The 20,895-nt window shown below is 39.0% G+C and overlaps 1 protein-coding gene across 9 annotated transcripts in view; it reads left to right on the top strand.

The window, feature by feature from the left end:
* The window catches only part of TDRD5 (tudor domain containing 5), an 82,260-nt gene that overhangs the window by 45,434 nt on the left and 15,931 nt on the right, over positions 1-20,895 (top strand). For all 9 annotated transcript variants that reach the window (XM_025285549.3, XM_044942786.2, XM_044942790.2 and 6 more), the window contains exons 7-14: positions 475-628; positions 1,624-1,832; positions 2,945-3,165; positions 7,796-8,008; positions 8,714-8,780; positions 15,094-15,294; positions 15,790-15,948; positions 20,148-20,312. In XM_025285549.3, coding sequence (XP_025141334.2) covers positions 475-628; positions 1,624-1,832; positions 2,945-3,165; positions 7,796-8,008; positions 8,714-8,780; positions 15,094-15,294; positions 15,790-15,948; positions 20,148-20,312 — 1,389 coding nt within the window. The remainder of the gene's footprint in view (positions 1-474; positions 629-1,623; positions 1,833-2,944; positions 3,166-7,795; positions 8,009-8,713; positions 8,781-15,093; positions 15,295-15,789; positions 15,949-20,147; positions 20,313-20,895) is intronic.

The raw sequence follows: 20,895 nt of genomic DNA, 5'->3' as shown, positions 1-20,895 counted from the left end.
TTTATCCCAACTTCAAGGGTGAAATAATAAGCATAGTTTTAAGGAAACATTTAAAAATAGTATTATTTTATTGCATGTGAAAAGTGGTAGTGAATATTCTTTCTGTGAACATAGAGAAATATCAACAGTTTTATTATGATTTCTGTATTTTGTGTGTTCCCCTCTTTTTTAAGACTTTTGCTTTATAATCATACATTGTGAAAAATGAGAGGTAAAAATGTCCTCTAATTTTCTTTTTAATTACCATGTGCTCTAAAAGGAACTTGAAGCTGGCCTAGAAGTTTATGGTGAGGGATTATAGGTTGCTTGGTTTGTATTATACTCACATGGAAGCAAATGTTTATTGAATGCCTGAATTTACTCACCCCTACAAATTTAGTTTGGAGTCCAAGTCCAAATTAAAGCATTGTCCATGAAGCATCTGTATATGTTATATTCCTATTTTGTTTTCTTGTTTGTTTGTTTTTGTGACAGTTAATTTTTAAAGAGCAACTTTCACCCAAAAAACTGGGCTTCTTAAATGTAATAGAGCTTGTTGGAGCACTTAGTGACATTCTCCATGTTGAGTTCAGGGACGGAGAACAAGACTTGCTGGTGTTTGATGCTGATATGAAGCCTCTAGCGTCTGGTGAGTTATATTACAGTATGATGCAAACCTGGTGTTTAATTATCTCTGTAAGGACAAGGAAAAAGAAAGCATCGTTTAGGTAACAATCTTAATTGTAACCACATGAAACAGATCACGTGTTAGCCTTGAAAATGTTTCGTATATAATGACCTCCTTCCTGATGATGTATGTTGTAATAATGCTGCTGTATTAAAATCTGAGTTTTTAAAGTTTACTTTCTTCATTGTTTAGATTTTTTAATAATTCTGAAGAAATGCATTTTCTGAAATGATGCTCTCACAGGGAAACACTAGGTAGGTCAGTGGCTCTTAACCCGGTTTTTGAGCACTGAGCAGTCCATGTAATTCTTTTATGTAAGTACATTATAGTCCATTTAACCAGTCTCCTATCAATGGACATGTAGAGAGTATCCCTTTTTTTGTATTATAAACTATACAGTGTTCAGTATCCTTGTGCCTACATCTTTGTATAGTTACTAGTATATTTCTGTAGGAGCTGCTATGGTTTTAATCCATTTTAGTGTGTCAACCTCTTATAATTGTCATAAACATAAATTTGAACAAAATATGTGATTGGTTTGGGAATTCCCTAAAAGTTAAGAGATTGTATTATGGAATATTAAGTGGTTATATACATTGAAGTTCCGTTGTACATTAGTAGTACAAGTAGTTATATTGTACATTAAGCAACAGTGAATGTTCACAGTTAGAGTTGAACAAGAAATAAATTGAAATCAGGATGTTGAAAAATAAAACCTTTCACCAAAGTTTAAAAAACCTTACCAGACCTCTCTTCCAACCTCCGCCCCCAACATACATAATGTAAGATTTGTTCCCATCTGGAACTTCCCTTGTGTCTCTCCATACTGAAAGGTCTGCAAAGACAGGTTCATATCTATCATTATCTGCCCAGTGCCTGGCACATAGAATGTGCTTAGTAATAGTTTACAGGTTATTTTAATAGATACACATAGGCTTCTCTATTGGTCATTTCAGATGGAGCTATGTCATCAGTCAGAAATTCATTTTTAGTTCAACCAGATAAGAAAACAGAAGCCAAAGCTTGTGTGTCCAGTCCCCCTAGAAATTCACTGTCTACTGCTGTTATCAAGGAGACTACTTGGGATTGCCCTTCAAAAAACCATAAGGAACCGGAACAGAAGATTTTCAAGAAGCCTAATCTGGTGGTAAAACCTTTGCAGCTGGTGAGTATGGTTTGATGTCTGTCTTCATGTACTGGAGATTCAGCATTATGAAAAGTAACTGAATGAGTGTTTTTTTAGACAAAATTTCTGTTTGAAAAAAAGTCTTATTTCTGGACATATGATTTCTTAGACAAGACCAGAACTTTGATCTGAAGTCATCTTACACAGCGTTTATTCTGGTTTTCAGTCTTTTATATAACTAGCTTTCCTTGAGTCTCATTTCAAAGTTTTCAGTTGGCTTTGAAGACTTGACTGTTGTTTGAGGATGACATTGCTTGACAGACATTGATTCTCTGTCCATGTGTTTCTGTAGGCTTGAAAACCCTTCAGGGCTTCAGAGGGAAGAACTGAGAAGCTTGGCTGTAACTGTATTCTCAGTTCTGCTGCACGTTGCCCCTGCACCTAGCCTCAGTTGTAGGGTGCTTTTCTCTTTTATTTAATCTCCACACGCACACTTCTCTGCTTTTGTGTTCTCATCTCCTGTTAGTTATTTTGTCATTAGTAAGAAATTAGTTGCTTCCTCTTATTCCCTTTTGCCCTTTATACCTGGCTTCTTTCATGGAAGGAAAACATTTTATTTGGAGAGCCTGCTGTATTTTCTAGAGGATGATAGAAAAGCTTAAAGGAAAATAGTATATTTTAGAATGAAAGTGTTTGAGAAGCCCCATTTTTGGTTGGAAGAGTAGTCTGAAATTTAATCCATTCTTTAAAGTTGCTTTGTTAGTAGGATTGGTTAGGATGAGGCTGTATCTTATTTAGGCTGTAACTTAGTTCACACTAAGTATTTGAAGCACCATGTTTTCAGTTTTGTGCAGGACAATTGTGTGCGACACACTTTTAACTCTCTTTATGTAATATAAGACAGTATTTTTTGTACTTTAAGGTAGGTAAAGATCATCTTGGAAATTGTTTTAAAGGCATAACTGTGGGTCTCACTTCCACATATTTTTGAATCACTGAATCTGGGCTACAGCCTAAGAATTTTCATTTTTATAATTTGCCAGGTGTTTCTAGTAACTCATGAAATATACTTTAAGAAACATTGTCAAAGTTTGACATGTTAATCAAAGATTTAGAGTGGTTTCTTTGTTGTTGTTGTTTTTAATTTGTAGCAAGTAGAAATTAACAAATCCCAGCTCAACTTGGCAATGGCAAATCATGACATCCCACCAGATGCTGTGCGGGACAAGAAATTATGCAGACTGCCCCCATTAGATACCAGTACCCTCGTGGGTGTCTTTGTGGAGTATATCCTCTCTCCTAGTCAATTCTACATCCGAATCTACAGCAGGGATTCATCAGAGCTACTTGAGGACATGATGATTGAAATGCGGTAGGAATCTATTATTTTCAATGTATTTTTCACGTACCTTGTTAAGTCAGTTCTCAAACATTTTAGTCTCAGGGGTTTTAAAAATTAAGGACTCAGATGAGCCTTTGCTTATCAGTATTTATTGTACCAAAAATGAAACTGTGAAAATGTAAAATATTGTTTAAAAATCATGATAAGTTCATTTTTCTGAATATAAATAATATTTTTATGGAAAATAGCTATAGTTGGCTTACTAGAAGAAAGTTGTATTTCAGTATCTGCTTCTGTTTTTAATTTCTTGAGATACATTCTTTTGGTGAAAGTTTATGAAAACATCTGGCCCCAAATAAGTACATAGTTGGGAAAAAGAGTATTTTAACAGCCTTTTCAGAAAATTGTGAATACTCTTTTGATAGTATATGAAACATTGACAAGTAGTGGTTTCTTAAGGTTAGATGTAATGTGGAATTTGAACTTTTCAAACTCTTCTATGTTAAAATCCATTTTTTAACTTTGCACTTTGAATGGATCCAGGATTAGCTATATAATTGGAGGCTCCAGTGCAAAATTGAAATGCAAGACTTCTTGTTTAAAAATGAAGAATTTCAAAACAGCAGTAGCAGAGCATTACTAGAGTAAGCATCCAGTTTAGTTCAGTTGCTCAGTCGTGTCTGACTCTTTGCGACCCCATGGACTGCAGCACGCCAGGCTTCTCTGTCCATTGCCAACTGCCAGAGTTTGCTCAAACTCATATCCATTGAGTCAGTGATGCCATCCAACCATCTCATCCTCTGTCACCCACTTCTCCTCCTGCCCTCAGTCTTTCCCAGCATCAGGGCCTTTCCAATGAATCAGTTCTTTGCATCAGGTGGCCAAAGTATTGGAGCTTAAGCTTTAGCATCAGTCCTTCCAATGAATATTCAGGACTGATTTCCTTTAGGATGGACTGGTTGGATCTCCTTGCTGTCCAAGGGACTCTCAAGAGTCTTCTCCAGCACCACAGTTCAAAAGCATCAATTCTTTGGCACTCAGCTTTCTTTATAATCCAACTCTAACATCCATACATGACTACTAGAAAAACCACAGCTTTGACTAAACGGACCTTTGTTGGCAAGTGAAGTTGCTCAGTTGTCTCCCACTCTTTGCGACCCTGTGGACTATAACCTACCAGGATCCTCTGTCCATGGGATTTTCCAGGCAAGAGTACTGGAGTGGGTTGTCATTTCCTTCTCCAGGGTATCTTCCCAACTCAGGGATCAAACCAGGGTCTCCCGCATTGCAGGCAGACACTTTACCATCTGAGCCACCAGGGAAACCTTGCCGAAGGTTTGTTGGCAAACCTTTGTAATATTCTGCCTAGGTTGGTCATAGCTTTTCTTGCAAGGAGCAAGTGTCTTTTAATTTCATGGCTGCAGTCACCATCTGCAGTGGTTTTGAAGCCCAAGAAAATAAAGTCTGACACTGTTTCCACTGTTTCCCCATCCATTTGCCATGAAGTGATGGGACCAGATGCCATGATCTTAGTTTTCTGAATGTTGAGCTTTAAGCCAACTTTTTCACTCTCCTCTTTCACTTTCATCAAGAGGCTCTTTAGTTCCTCTTTGCTTTCAGCCATAAAGGTGGTGTCATCTGCATATCTGAGGTTATTGATGTTTCTTCCGGCAATCCTGATTCCAGCTTGTGCCTCATCTAGCCCTGCATTTCACATGATGTACTCTGCATGTAAGTTAAACAACCTGGGTGACAATATACAGCCTTGATGTACTCCTTTTCCAATTTGGAACCAGTCTGTTGTTCCATGTCCAGTTCTAACTGTTGCTTCTTGACCTGAATACAGATTTCTCCAGAGGCAGTTAAGGTGGCCTGGTATTCCCATCTCTTGAATTTTCCACAGTTTCTTGTGATCCACAGAGTTGAAGGCTTTGGAGTAGTCAATAAAGCAGAAGTAGATGTTTTTCTGGAACTTTCTTTTTCTGTGATCCAGTGGATGTTGGCAATTTGATCTCTGGTTCCTCTGCCTTTTCTAAATCCAACTGGAACATCTGGAAGTTCTTGGTTCATGTATTGTTGAAACCTAGCTTGGAGAATTTTGAGCATTGCTTTGCTAGCATGTGAGGTGAGTGCAATTGTGCAGTAGTTTGAACATGCTTTGGCATTGTCTTTCTTTGGGATTGGGATGAAAACTGACTTTTTCCAGTCCTGTGGCCACTGCTGAGTTTTCCTAATTTGTTGGCATACTGAACGCAGCACTTGCACAGCATCACCTTTTGGGACTTGAAATAGCTCAACTGGAATTCCGTCACCTCCACTAGCTTTGTTGGTAGTGACGCTTCCTAAGGCCCACCTGACTTCGGACTCCAGGATGTCTGGCTCTAGGTGAGTGATCACACCATCATGATTATCTGGGTCATGAAGATCTTTTTTGTGTAATACTTCTGTTTACTCTTGCCACCTCTTCTTAATATTTTCTGCTTCTGTTAGGTCCATACCGTTTCTGTCTTTTATTGTGCCCATCTTTGCATGAAATGTTCCCTTGGTATCTCTAATTTTCTTAGAGAGATCTCTGGTCTTTCCCCTTCTATTGTTTTCCCCTATTTCTTTGCATGGATCACTGAGGAAGGCTTTCTTATCTCTCCTTGCTATTCTTTGGAACTCTGCATTCAAATGGGTATATCTTTCCTTTTCTCCTTTGCCTTTAGCGTGTCTTCTTTTTCTTAGCTATTTGTAAGGCCTCCTCAGACAACAATTTTGCCTTTCTTTTTCTTGGGGATGGTCTTGATCACTGCCTCCTGTACAGTGTCACAAACCTCCATCCATAGTCCTTTAGGCACTCTTAACCATCATATCTAATCCCTTGAGTGTGTTTGTCACTTTCCACTGTATAAGTAAGCATAGAGACCTTCTAAGTGTGGACTCAGTGGAACTGGCCCTCAATTTTACCACCATTTGTGATTTTAAAACATCATGCATTGGTCTTTTGGAAAATACTGGTGCAGTGAGTTATATACATCTTCCAAATGTGGATGTTTCATCACACATATGTTTTTTAAAAATCACACTCATTAGTATCTCTGATATCATCAGAAGAGTATTATGTATTAGGAAGCTGTCAAGCTCACAGTGCTGGATGTAACATTTCGAAAATCCTAATTTTAATTGGAAAGGTTTGAATTTTATCATTGACAATAAATACTGTAAATATTTTCCTGGAAGTGACAAGCCCACTTCATTCTTGAGCAAGTGTGTGTCAGATACCCAAATCTGAATAAACATAGTTTCTGAGTGGACCTTTCAAGCAAAAATGGTGTTTAATAGTGTCTTATTCATCTTCCAACTAAAAACAATACTCCACATGTACAGACACACACACAGAGCAGCTAGTTCAGTTCACAACTGAAATCCATAAGTGCTTTTCCTTAAGGCAACTTAGGAAGTATTTTACTTGTACTTCCATTTTTGTTACAGAGAATATTGAAAAGATAGTCACTCTGTGTTTGAGATTTAATACACTTAATAATTTTTATTGCTTTATCGTGGACATTCTTAAGTGAAATTAGCCTTTTTTTTCCTTTAAAAAAAATTTAATTGGAATGCATGGCAGTGAAAAATAAATGACTGCTAGTACAGTTGAATTGGAGAAGGCAATGGCACCCCACTCCAGTACTCTTGCCTGGAAAATCCCATGGACAGAGGAGCCTGAAAGGCTGCAGTCCATGGGGTTGCTGAGGGTCGGACACGACTGAGCGACTTCACTTTCACTTTTCCCTTTCATGCATTGGAGAAGCAAATGGCAACCCACTCCAGTGTTCTTGCCTGGAGAATCCCAGGGACGGGGGAGCCTGGTGGGCTGTCGTCTATGGGATCACACAGAGTCGGACACGACTGAAGCCGGCTTAGCAGCAGCAGCGGTACAGTTGAATGCCACTGGTTTGATTCAGCAAAGGCACCTGGAGTTTTACCCTTTTGTAAAACTTTGTAAAAGCAAAGGCATCGTTGCTTTTATACCATCAATGCAAATATTAACCCAGTGAAAAGGGCAAATAATTATTTTCATAATAATACAATATATTAAAATAGCTTTGATCTTATGAACTTTTGAAAGTGTGTCAGGGTCCCAGGAATTTGTAAACTGCACTTAGAGAATTACCACTCTAAATTATCTTTTCTCTATTGAATAATGTCTTTTGTTAGTAAACACTGTATAAAATGTTTATGTTTTCATTCACTAGATTTATTCATGAGCAGCAATCTGATTTTTACATTGGTGTCACATATAAGAGTAGTTTATTTTGTATCTCTCCAAAAGCATACTTTGTTTTTTCTAAGTTGACTGTATCACTATATTATATATATTATATATATCACTATATTATATACTGTATCACTATATATATGTATGCTAAGAATACTTGGTATAATGTTACATAATGATCACTTAGTAAATTTCTATTTGAAAAAGTTTATTGGTAAAAAGAGAGGATTTGGACATGAAAAAGAAAATTAATTGGTATCATAATAAGCATTACCAAATCAGAAAAAGTGAGAATTTTTCTTTGCCTTTTGCCAAGACTTTCCTGCTCTTGATACATCAGTAAAAATGATCTTTAATTTTTTTTCTTTTTCTATGGATTTCTTTTATGGAATTCTGCAGGCGCTGTTATTCTAATCAGTTGGTTTCTGATCGATATGCCATGCCAGAGTGTTTTATCCAGCCAGGACATCTCTGTTGTGTAAGGATTTCTGAGGATAAGTGGTGGTATCGGGTCATTATCCATCGAATTCTCGGGAAACAGGAAGTTGAAGTGTTCTATCCAGATTTTGGAAACATTGGAACTGTTCAGAAGTCTTCCCTGAGGTTCCTCAAGTGAGTTAATACATTCATTAAGAACAATTTAGGTATGAACCACAATGCTGGAGCTGTGGGGGAGTGAGGACCTCTCTTCCTTTTCTCCTGCCTCTCTCCTTTCTACCCCTTTCTTCGTAGTGCAGATTTGGCAAATGGTCATTTAGTTTCACAGTTGGATTACAATCTCTTGTGTTTTCTCTCACATGACTGTGAATCTGAATGGACCATGAGACTAAATTTCATTCTCTTATTAAGAAAATGATGCTTTGGGTCATGCTAAGTGTTGCATATATATATCATGAAGTTTGGACTGTTTCCACCTATATTTTAATTTGATGGTTTCAAAGACTGTTATGTTTTACAAATTTCTTTCTTAGACATTAGTGTGAAGTGTTAAGACATTTCATTTAAAAATGCATGCATTAAATACTCTGAAATGGTGTGAAAAACTGAAATCAAGAAGTGAATAAGACTTGCACCACAGCTACTGAAGCCCACATGCCTGGAGCTCGTGCTTTACAACAAGAGAAGCCACCTCAGTGAGAAGCCCGCGCACTGCAGTGAAGCGTAGCCGCCACCTGCTGCAGCTAGAGAAAGCCCACATGCAGCAAGAAGATCTAGCACAGCCAAAAATGCATCATTTTTTTTAAAGAAAGGGATAAGAGATTCCAAAAACTGCAATTTTAAAATATGATTAAATATTCATGTATCTGTCTGTTGCAGGTGCTGCTACACAAAGCTTCCTGCGCAGGCTATCCCTTGTTCTTTGGCATGGGTGAGACCAGTCGAGGTATGTTTGTTTGCTTCCCATTTCATAAGCAAACATTTGATGCCAGGAACAATTCTAAGTTCTCAGGATAAAAAAATAAAACATGAAAAAGAAAGTCATTGTAGACAGTATGGGAGAAAGGCATGTAGACAAAAATAATTGTACTGTGTCAGATTTCCTAGGGAATTTTATAGTATATGATAGAAATACAGAAGGCACAGCCCTCGTTTCTGTTCAGTGTAATCAGAGACAGTGTCTTAAAAGAGGTGACATTTGCATGCAATTTTGAAGGAAGATTAGCATCATAACTGAACAAACAAGAAAGACATTCCAGGCAACGGAAGAGTAGCATGAAATATCTCAAATTTGAGGAATTTTAAGTGGTTCTGTTTGGCTATGTAATAGAGGATGAGCTGCAGTTGCTGCTGCTGCTGCTAAGCCGGTTTAGTCGTGTCCGACTCTGTGCGACCCCATAGACGGCAGCCTACCAGGCTCCCCCGTCCCTGGGATTCTCCAGGCAAGAACACTGGAGTGGGTTGCCATTTCCTTCTCCAATGCATGAAAGTGAAAAGTGAAAGTGAAGTCGCTCAGTCGTGTCCGACTCGTAGCGACTCAAGGGACTGCAGCCTACCAGGCTCCTCCGTCCATGGGATTTTCCAGGCAAGAGTACTGGAGTGGGTTGCTGCAGTTGGTGCATGGCAAATGATGTCAGAGAAATAGTAGACTAAGGTGGAGACCTGTAGCCATGTGCAGGAGTCTGGACATTGTCCTTTATTTTTTAAAAACTTTTTATTTTGTATTGGCGTATAGCTAGTTAAGAAACAATGTTGTGATAGTTCAGATGGACAGCAAAGGGATTCAGCCATACATATACATGTATTCATTCTCTCCCAAACTCCCGTCCCATCCAGGCTACCACATAACACTGAACAGAGTTCAATTATCTTAGGTTAGGTTGGGTATCTGTTTTAAATATAGCAGTGTGTACATGCCAGATGCTGTCCTTTAGTTTCTGGGGAGCAACTAAAGAGAACTGCCACAAGCAGAAATACATTTTTTAAAGAATTCTCTAGTGACATTATTGTAGAAGATGTTTGGCATGGGATGGAACAGGAGCCATTTTCATCCATATAGATACATATATTTGTGTAGTTGTAATTATGCACCTAATTTTGTTTTCTTTTCCCCTCAGAACTCTTAATTATACATACTGTACACATTTATTATCCCATATTGGTCTGTTTAAATAACTTAGCAGTAGCTTCCATTTGTGTTGTTGTTCAGTTGCTAAGGTGTGCCTCACTCTTTGCAACCCCAAGGACTGCAGCACACCAGGCTTCCCTGTCTTTCTCTATCTCCCAGAGTGTGCTCAGATTCACGTCCATTGAGTCAGTGATGCTATTTAACCATTTCATCCTCTGCCACCCTCTTCTCCTTTTGCCTTCAATATAGTATTAGAACCATCTGCTAATGAAATTGAAGTTTACAAATTCACTCTTTAGGAAACAAAACTATATTATTGAGGTAACATTGAGTTATAACATTATGTTTCATGTGTACAACATTGTATTTCCACTTCTATGTACATATATCCTACCACATACTCACTACCAAAAGTTTATTTTCCATCAGATGACCCCACCCCCTTTACCCATTTTGCCCACCCCGCTTCCTTCCCCTCTGATAACCATTACTCTGTTCTCCGTATGTACATATTTGTGTGTTTGGTTTGTTCATTATTTTTTGTTTGTCTATTAGTTTTTAAATACAAGAGTGAAATCATGTGATATATGTATTTCTCCATCTGACTTATTTTACTTAGCATAAAATGGTCAAGTTCAATCCATATTGTTGCAAATGGTAAGGTAACATCTTTTTTTTTTTTATAGCTGAGCAGTATTCCATTATATTTATATACCACATCTTCTTTATTCTTCTGTTGATGGGCACTTCACTTGATTTATATCTTGGCTATTTAAATAATGCCGAAGAACATGAGGGTGCAGATATATTTTCAGATTAGTGTTTTCATATTCTTTGGATAAATACCCAGAAGTGAGATAGCTGGATCATATAATAGTTCTGTTCTTAAGTTTTTGAGGAATCTCCATACTGTCTCTGTCTATCCACCAATTTACATTCTCACCAGTACTGTATATGAGAGTTCCCTTTACTCCACACCATTGCCAACACTTCTATTTCTTACCTTTTTGATAATAGCCATTCTTACAGGTGTAAGGTGCTGTCAAATTGTGGGTTTGATTTGCATTTCCATGATAATTAGTGCTGTTGAACATCTTTTCAAGTACCTGTTGGCCATTTGTATATTGTCTTTGGAAAATGTCACTTCAGTTTCTTTACCCATTTTCAAACCAGACTATTTTTGTTATTGTTGAGTTGTATGAGTTCTTTATATGTTTTGGATAAACCTCTTATCAGATATATCATTAGCAAAAGTCTTTCTTCTCCTATTTGGTAGACAGTCTTGTTATATTGCTAGTTTCCTTTGCTGTGCAAAAGCTTTTTAGCTTGGTATAGTCCCTTTTATTTATTTTTGCTTTTGTTTTCCTTGCCTGTGGAGACATATCTAAGGAGATATTACTAAGACCAATGTCAAAGAGCATACTGCCTGTGTTTTCTTCTAGGAGCTTTATTTAGTCTCAGGTCTCACATGTAGTCTTGGGCTTCCCTGATAGCTCAGTTGATAAAGAATCTGCCTGCAATGCGGGAGACCTGGGTGTGATCCCTGGGTTGGGAAGATCCCCTGGAGAAGGGAAAGACTACCCACTCCAGTACTCTGGCCTGGAGAATTCCAGAACTATATAGTCCATAGGGTCACAAAGAGTCGGACACTACTGAGTGACTTGAGTTGCTTTGTGTGTGTGGTGTGAGATAGCGGTCTGTGCTCTGGTTGCAGTATGTGGGCTTCTCGTTGCTGTGGCCTCTCTTGTTGCGGAGCCCGGGCTCTAGGGTGCGCAGGCTGCAGTGTCTGCAGCATGAGGGCTCAGTAGTTGTGGCCCCCGGACTTAGTTGCCCTTGCAGCATGTGGGATTTTCCAGGATGAGGGATCAAATCCATGTCCCCTGCATTGGCAGGTGGATTCTTAACCAGTGGACCACCAAGAAAGTCCTGTTTGTTTCTTTCTTTTTTAGCGTTTCAGTCTCTTTGGTGAAATATTCCTTCTGTTCATTAACTTTATTCATGAGCTCATTAATCTGCCTTTCTCACTGCTCATTGAATTTCTTCACAACAGCTATTTTGAATTCTTTAACAGTTGAAATGAAGTATTCCATCACTTTGGTTTCTGGAGAATTGTCATTGTATTTTTGTGATACAGTGTCGCTGTGAGTCTTGGTGGTGTTTGATGAAGTGTTCCTGAGCTGGTTTTGAATGACAGAGTAGGAGTTCGGTTTCCTCCAGTAGGTGGCGCAATCATTTAAGTTTTTGGTTTTTTTTACCTGAGCTGCCTCTGGTTGTTGGACACGACTGAGCGACTTTACTTTTACTTTTCACTTTCATGCATTGGAGAAGGAAATGGCAACCCACTGCAGTGTTCTTGCCTGGAGACTCCCAGGGACTGGGGAGCCTGGTGGGCTGCCGTCTAAGGGGTTTCACAGAGTCGGACACGACTGAAGCGACTTAGCAGCAGCAGCAGCAGCCTCTGGTTGTATTTGAGAGTTGGCATTTTCCAGCCTCCACCTTCCCTGTAAGAGGTGTGGCTCCATGCATTGTCGGTCACTGCTTTTTGGGCCAGGGTCTTTGCTGACTCGCTTCTGCCATAGCTGCTGTTGCCATCTGGATTGTGGGCTCTTTCCTTGTGTCAGGGCTCCCCTTGAGACACAGGACCTGCTGTGGGGAGAGGTGATGAAGGGGGTGCAGGTGGGGTGGTGGGCTCCTCAGATGCTGGAGGGACAGGGTCCCAGGCCCGGCTGCCGCTCCTGCCTGCGGCCCTGGGTGCCAGGAACGGTCAGGCGGCCACAGTTGCGTGCACCGCCTTCCTTGTGGCTCCCAGGTTCTCTGCAGCTGTGTGTTCACTACCTCACCCAGAGGGCCAGGACTGCCAGCATGGACTCTGCAGTTCCCCCGCTCCTCTGTGCATTTCAGTCCATCTCCCTTTGGGTGTACAGATGTGTGGAATTCTGCAGTGCCCTGTTGTGCTGGGCAGGAGTACGTTTTTTGAGTTGTGGCTGTTTCACTGGATATAGATTGAAGGAGCGAGGCAAAGATAGTCTTTACTACTCTACCATGTTTCTGAAGTCTGAAAACTGTGTTCTTCAGTTTTAATATGTTTATGTGTTGATTTATTCTTATTTATCCTACTTTGTGGTTGATGGGAATTTTTATCTGTGCATTGTTACTTTTCGTTAAATCTGGCTAATTCTTAGCCATTGTCTCCTCAGTTACTGTCTTTTCCCTATATTCATATTTATAGCCCCCTTCTGTTTCTCTCTTTTTGTAGAACCATAATTAAAAGTATGTTAAACCTTCTTACTTTACCTGCCATATCTTTTAACCTCTGTTCTGTAATCTATATACATTTCTGTCTTTGGTGTTGCATTCTGGGTAATTTTTCTAAATTATCTTCCAGTTTACTAATTTTTTAGAAATTTATTTTTTAATTGAAGGATAATTGCTTTACAGAATTTTGTTGTTTTCTGTCATACATCAAAATGAATCAGCCATAGTTGTTTATTTTTTATTTCTACCTAATCTGTTATTGAATACACCTATTAGGGTTTTGGGAGAAGGCAATGGCACCCTACTCCAGTACTCTTGCCTGGAAAATCCCATGGACGGAGGAGCCTGGTAGGCTGTAGTTCATGGGGTCGCTAAAAGTCAGACACGACTGAGCGACTTCACTTTCACTTTTCACTTTCCTGCATTGGAGAAGTAAATGGCAACCCACTCCAGTGTTCTTGCCTGGAGAGTCCCAGGGACGGGGGAGCCTGGTGGGCTGCCATCTATGGGGCCGCACAGAGTCGGACACGACTGAAGCGACTTAGCAGCAGCAGCATTAGGGTTTTGAGACTTCCCTGGTGGCTCAGACGGTAAAGCATCTCTTTACAATGTGGGAGACCAGGGTTCAATCCCTGGATTGGGAAGATCTCCTAGAGAAGGAAATGGCAACCCACTCCAGTATTCTTGCCTGGAAAATACCATAGATGGGGGAGCCTGGTAGGCCACAGTCCATGGGGTCACAAAGAGTCAGACATGAATGAGCGACTTCATTTTCACTTTCATTAGGGTTTTACTTTTGGTTATTATTACTCTATTTTTACTTTTTTATTTCTAATTCTAATATTATTATTATTATATTTTTACTTTCTAAAAGTTCTCTTGATTCTTTAATTCTGCTAGATCGATTTTTAATAGATTGCAGATCTCTGCAGAAGCTTTCAAGTTAATTTCATTTTTTGTTTGTTTTTACGTGTAGTAAGTTTAGTTGTTTTGTAATTCATCTGGAAATTCAGATATCTAAAGTTTCTGAGGTTTTGTATTAGTTATATTGTATTTGTGATTTGTTGTCTCTTTATATACTTTTTATCTTTGCCTATGTCCTGCTCATTGACTTTTAAAACATTTTTTGTAAAATTAGTTGGAATATAGATTGAGTTTGCCTGCCTCCAGAAAGATTTACATTCTCTTCTGCCAGGTACCTAGCAGTCTAGAACCATGTTAATTCAAATGAACAACGTGAAGATTTGTGTACCACCCAGTTGATGTGAAAATTGAGCTGCAAATCCATGTGAAGGCTAATTTATTTCTTTTTTTGCCTTATTCTGAGCATGTATCCCTAGGGACTCAACTTAATAAACTCCTCTCCACTCCCTATCATGGGTGGATACTGGCTTGAATTTCTGTCCTCTGACCTGTAAGATCATTGAAACCAAAGTTCAGATTAGCCTGGATTAGCAGATAACCTTAAGACAAAAATAGTTCCCACTTTCCCTTTAATTTTGACCTGGTAATTTGTTACTCTTTTGTTCGTTCTCTGACGCTTTTTTGGACATGTTTTAAAAATATTTTATCTAAAATTTTTAGTTTCTGTAGGAGGGTTGGTCCAATAATCTAAATCAATCATTTCCAAACATGGAAGTTTTTCATCACATTAAGATAAGTTTTCCCCATAATCCCATTTTCATCATTTTTCCTTTATTCTACCTTTTCTCATCCCCAAATCATAAATATCCTCAAATGTGTTATTCTGTTTTCCTGGTTTGATTTTTCCACTAAAATCTTTAGTTCATTAGGAATTCACTTGTATTTGTGGTTTGGTTTTTATAATTGATGTTTGAATCTGTCATCTGAATCTCACATCTTGATTGTATTTCAGGAACATTGGACATCCAGAGCTGTTTTGCAGTTCCAGAAGTTGTGTGGCTTGAAGCCATTAGTAGGGGTAGTGGATGAATATGTAGATGGGATCCTGAACATTTTCCTTTGTGACACGTCCTCAAATGAAGATGTCTATTTCCATCATGTTTTGAGGACAGAGGGTCATGCTATTGTATGCCGAGAAAATGTCCCTTCTAAGGTGGAGCAGTCTGAATGCATTTTGTAATGTATTTTGTTTAATCTCAACCCTTCAAGGTATAAGAGAATTTAATACAGAAGGTTATTTGATTGATTCTTTAAGAGACATCTGTGAGGTGCCTGGCTTACTGAGTGCACAGCATTTTCTTAATTTTCACATGACCACAGAAAACTACATTTGGCTTATTGTCCTTTAGAATGTGAGTGCTTTTATTTTAAATAATGGAGGATTCTGTCTTACTCCCAAGTATTTAATTCTCTGAAGTTTTCTTAGAGAAGAGCAACACTCTCTTATTTTCAAATTGATAACAGTGTCTACATCACCATTAATATTGGTGTTGATCATTTTTGTGGCTAGCAGGCACTATCAGTATGGGAAAAATTCTATTAAATTTTAGAAGATAATACATTTCCACAACATTTGAGGATTATGAAGTGCTGTTTCCATTTTTTTTCTGAGAAACTAAACTCTTCCTCCTCCTTTTTCTTATCCTAGGGTTTCAGAGACCTCAACCCTTTAGCTTTATACACTAAATCCAGTGTGACACCTGAGGACATTGTCCTGAAAGAGCTGGGCTATCATTCCCAGCAGCACTATTTTAATGAAGACCGAGAGATCAGTCCACAATCAAAAGAGAGTGACTTATATACCCTGGTAAGAGGTTTTTGCAAATACGGTCATATTCTTTTTATTATTGTTAATATTTAATGAGTACTTACTGTATGCCAGACACTATAAAAGGCACTTTTAATATATTATTTAATACTCATAAAATTCTTGTGAGGTAGTGCTTAGTTGCTCAGTCATGTCCGACTCTTTGCAACCCCATGGACTGTATCCCACCAGGCTCCTCTGTCCATGCAGATTCTCCAGGTGGGAATACTGAAGTGGGTTGCCATGCCCTCTTCCAGGGGATCTTTCCAACCCACGGATCAAACCCAGGTCTCCTGCATTGCAGGTGGATTCTTTACCATCTGAGCCACCACAGAAGCCCAAGAATACTGGAGTGGGTAGCCTATCTCTTCTCCAGAGGATCTTCCCGACCCAGGAATTGAACCAGGGTCACCTGCATTGCAGGCGGATTCTTTACCAGCTGAGCTACCAGGGAAGTTGTAGTGACTATAATTAACCTTATTTTAGCAATGAGGAAACTGAGGCATTTGCAAACCTGGGGAAGTTTGGAAACTACACAGTAATCTCAACAGTTACCTTGTCTCCCATCATTTGCTGGTTTAAACCTTCATTTCAGCCATGCTTTTTCCTGCGTAATTTCTCTCATATGCTGAATTCTGCTGCCACCTTGTTGCAGTTGTGACCTTACCTGCATGGATCCAAATGCTATTTTTTCTTCCCTCTACACACTTCAGATGTTTCTTGAAGTGTTCTCATTTCTAACTTTTTTCTGTAAACCTTGTGGCAACTCCTACCCACAGTAATAACAATAATATTGTTATGTATTATTCCATACCACAGTTCAGTTGCTCAGTTGGCCCAACTCTTTGCAACCCCATGGACTGCAGCACGCCAGGCTTTCCTGTCCATCACCAACTCCCGGAGTTTGCGGAAACTCATGTCCATTGAGTCAGTGATGCCACCCAGCCATCTCATCCTCTGTCGTCCCCTTCTCCTCCTGCCTTCTATCTTTCCCAGCATCAGGGTCTTTTCAGTTGTTCGCATCAGGTGGCCAAAGTATTGGAGTTTCAGCTTCAGCATCAGTCCTTTCAATGAATATTTAGGACTGATCTCCTTTAGGATGGACTGGTTGGATCTCCTTGCAGTCCAAGGGACTCTCAAGAGTCTTCTTCAACACCACAGTTCAAAAGCATCAGTTCTTGGGCACTCATCTTTCTTTATGATCCAACTCTCACATCCATACATGACTACTGGAAAAACCATACCTTTGACTAGACGGACCTTTGTTGGCAAAGTCTCTGCTTTTTAATACGCTGTCTAGATTGGTCATAGCTTTTCTTCCAAGGAGCAAGTGTCTTTTAATTTCATGGCTGCAGTCCCCATCTGCAGTGATTTTGGAGCCCCCCCAGAATAAAGTCTCTCACTGTTTCCACTGTTTCCCCATCTATTTGCCATGAACTGATGGGACCAGATGCCATTATCTTCGTTTTCTGAATGTTGAGTTTTAAGCCAACCTTTTCACTCCCCTCTTTCACTTTCATCAAGAGGCTCTTTAGTTCTTCTTCACTTTCTGTCATAAATGTAGTGTCATCTGCATATCTGAGGTTATTGATAGTTCTCCTGGAAATCTTTATTCCAGCTTGTGGTTCTTCCAGTCCAGCATTTCTCATGATATACTCTGCATATAAGTTAAATAAGCAGGGTGACAGTATACAGCCTGGACGAACTCCTTTCCTGATTTGAAACCAGTCTGTTGTTCCATGTCCAGTTCTAACTGTTGCTTCTTGACATGCATACACATATCTCAGGAGGCAGGTCAGGTGGTCTGGTATTCCCATCTCTTTTTAGAATTTTCCACAGTTTGTTGTGATCCACACAGTCAGAGGCTTTGGCATAGTCAATAAAGCAGAAGTAGATGTTTTTCTGGAACTCTCTTACTTTTTCGATGATCCAGTGGATGTTAGCAATTTGATCTCTGGTTCTCCTGCCTTTTCTAAAACCAGCTTGAACATCTGGAAGTTCACGGTTCATATACTGTGAAGCCTAGCTTGGAGAATTTTGAGCATTACTTTGCTAGCATGTGAGATGAGTGCAATTGTGTGGTAGTTTGAGCATTCTTTGGCATTGCCTTTCTTTGGGATTGGGATGAAAACTGACCTTTTCTAGTCCTGTGGCCACTGCTGAGTTTTCCAAATTTGCTGGCATATTGAATGCAGCACTTTCACAGCATCATCTTTCAGGATTTGAAATAGCTCAACTGGAATTCCATCACCTCCACTAGCTTTGTTGGTAGTGATGCTTCCTAAGGCCCACCTGACTTCAGACTCTAGGATGTCTGACTCTAGGTGAGTGATCACACCATCGTGATAAAAATGTAACAGTGACACGTACTGTACTTGTGCTGTGTGGCAGGCGCTGTTCTCAGTCCTTGCACGTACGAGTTAACTAATCTTCACAACCACTTTACCAGGTTATTTCTTTAAGATCCCCATTTTAGATATATGTAAAGTGATGCACATTAGTAAGTAGTAAGTTAAATGACTTTTCAACAAATGAGCAAATAAATAGACACGTCTTCAAAGTCTCTCATATTCCTCATGGCGATAAGTACTGAGCTAAAAATACAGGTTGGGCTCAGTTTGAGAGTCCCCAAATTTATTTTTTCTGGACATGACAAAGCTTTATTCTTTGAATAAAATACGAAAATATTGTTTTGTAAGTATGTTTTATATATATGACTTTTTAAATTATAGGGATAATGTTATTTTGTTAGTGGACTTGCATTATTAGAAAAGATAAAAAGGAAAGGCTATTTTGCTGTACCCCTGAAACTAACACAACATTGTAAATCAATTATATTTCAGTAAAATTGTTTTTTCAAAAGACCATTTGACTATTGGGAGATTAACCTACTCTGAAAAATGTGTATGAATGTTTACTGCTGCATGTTTAAAGCAGTATCAACATTTTAGATTTCATTTTAGTTTTCATTTTAGTTTAAAGCTAGTTAAAATTAATTGGGCTTGTTTAACCTGTAAAACTTTCTGAAATCTGAATTTTTGTTAGTTCTTATTACTTAATTAGAACAGTTATGTTTCCTGACTCTTAACTACTGAATTGAATTTTCAGCCTTAAAAGTTTTTAGAATATCTTATCATCACTGTGTTGATGTCTTTAAATAATCATAGTTCAGTCCTAAAAATGAAATAAGGACATCTTTTCTGCAGAGAGATAAGGCCCAAAGCTTCTCTATTGTACCCCAGCCTGTATTTTAACGTATCAAGACTCCCACATGCTATATACACACATAAACCTACCTCTATACACCTTGTTGTTGTTTAGTCACTAAGTCATATCCAGTTCTTTTGTGACCCTGTGGACTATCGCCCACCAGGCTCCTCTGTCCATGGGATTCTCCATGTAAGAATTCTGGAGTGGGTTGCCATTTCTTTCTCCAGGGGATCTTCCCAACCCAGGGATCAAACCCATGTCTCCTGCATTGGCAGACGGATTCTTTACCGCTGAGCCAGCAGGGAAGCCCCTCTGTACACCTGATTCCCTCTAATCCTTGCTTTTCTTTTAGGCATCCTAACAGTTTGATTTATCTCCTTTATTGCATGTTCTCAGACATCTTCCTTCTCCAGTATTATTTTGGTCAATATGACGTCTCTGTGTTGGCGCTACACTGAGGGTTGTGCTGTGATGATCCGATTGTGTATCTTCATGCTGTATTTGAGTTCTTTTAGAGCTGGGCCCCTGTTGCATCCATCTTTATACCCACAGAGCTACCCTGTACACATTACATAATATGTACTCAATAATTGTTAACCTCTGTGTGCATCCTCAGTCGTGTCCAACTCTTTGTGACCCAATGGACTGTAGCCACAGGCTCCTCTGTCCATGGGCTTCTCCAGGCAAAAATACTGGAGTGGCTTACCATTTCCTCCTCCAGGGGATCTTCCTGACCCTGGATTGAACCCATGTCTCTTATGTCTCCTGCATTGGCAGGCAGATTCTTAACCACTGCACCACCTGGGAAGCCCTTGGCCTGAACTAATTTAATGGGATGGGAATACCTAGGGTCAGTGCATAAAGTTAGAAAATAATGTTGCATATACATGAACCATAGTGAAAAACTGCCCCCAGAATTTATAGGCGTGTAAATTTTGGAAACAGCGTTACTATAGAAAATAAAATAATTTTTCTTTCTTATCTACTAGCAAGATATTAATGATGAAAAGACTTTCAGTCATCTTGGATCAGTCACCTCAGAGGAGCCTTTAAAGGATTCTAAATTAAATTCTTTGAAAATACAAGATAAGAGCTGTGAAGAAGATCCAAAGTGGTCCATCCCAGAGCTAAAGGATCTGAAAGAAGAAAATGAGGTAGGAGAAGGGGATATAGCTTTTTAAAAATGTAATTAATAAATTAATAAGTGAAGGAGACTGAAGTAAAATAGCTGTTTATGCCCTATTCATTGTGGTGCCATCAGAGCATCTCCCACAGATGAATTGCAAATTCTTCAGTGATCACCAAGACCAAAGTTTCAGCAATGTAGCCTCAGTCACAAAAAAGAAAAGCCAGTATCTGACTTCTGGGCAATTTTGAAGAATTATGCAGTGATTAGAAAGTAGTATTGAGAAATAGTATTAAGAAGACCCATCAAGAAAAATGTTTGACAGCTCTCTTTGGAGGACATATTTTTAATCAAATGTCCATGTGCTCACAGCTTTTTCTTTTTTTTTTTTTTTTTAAATTTTATTTTATTTTTAAACTTTACATAACTGTATTAGTTTTGCCAAATATCAAAATGAATCCACCACAGGTATACATGTGTTCCCCATCCAGAACCCTCCTCCCTCCTGCCTCCCCATTCCATCCCTCTGGGTCGTCCCAGTGCACCAGCCCCAAGCATCCAGTATCATGCATCAAACCTGGACTGGCAACTCCTTTCATACATGATATTTT

The sequence above is a fragment of the Bubalus bubalis genome, chromosome 5 (genome assembly GCF_019923935.1).
Source record: "Bubalus bubalis isolate 160015118507 breed Murrah chromosome 5, NDDB_SH_1, whole genome shotgun sequence".
NCBI classification, from domain to species: domain Eukaryota; kingdom Metazoa; phylum Chordata; class Mammalia; order Artiodactyla; family Bovidae; genus Bubalus; species Bubalus bubalis.
This window is presented reverse-complemented; position numbering and strand designations above follow the sequence as displayed.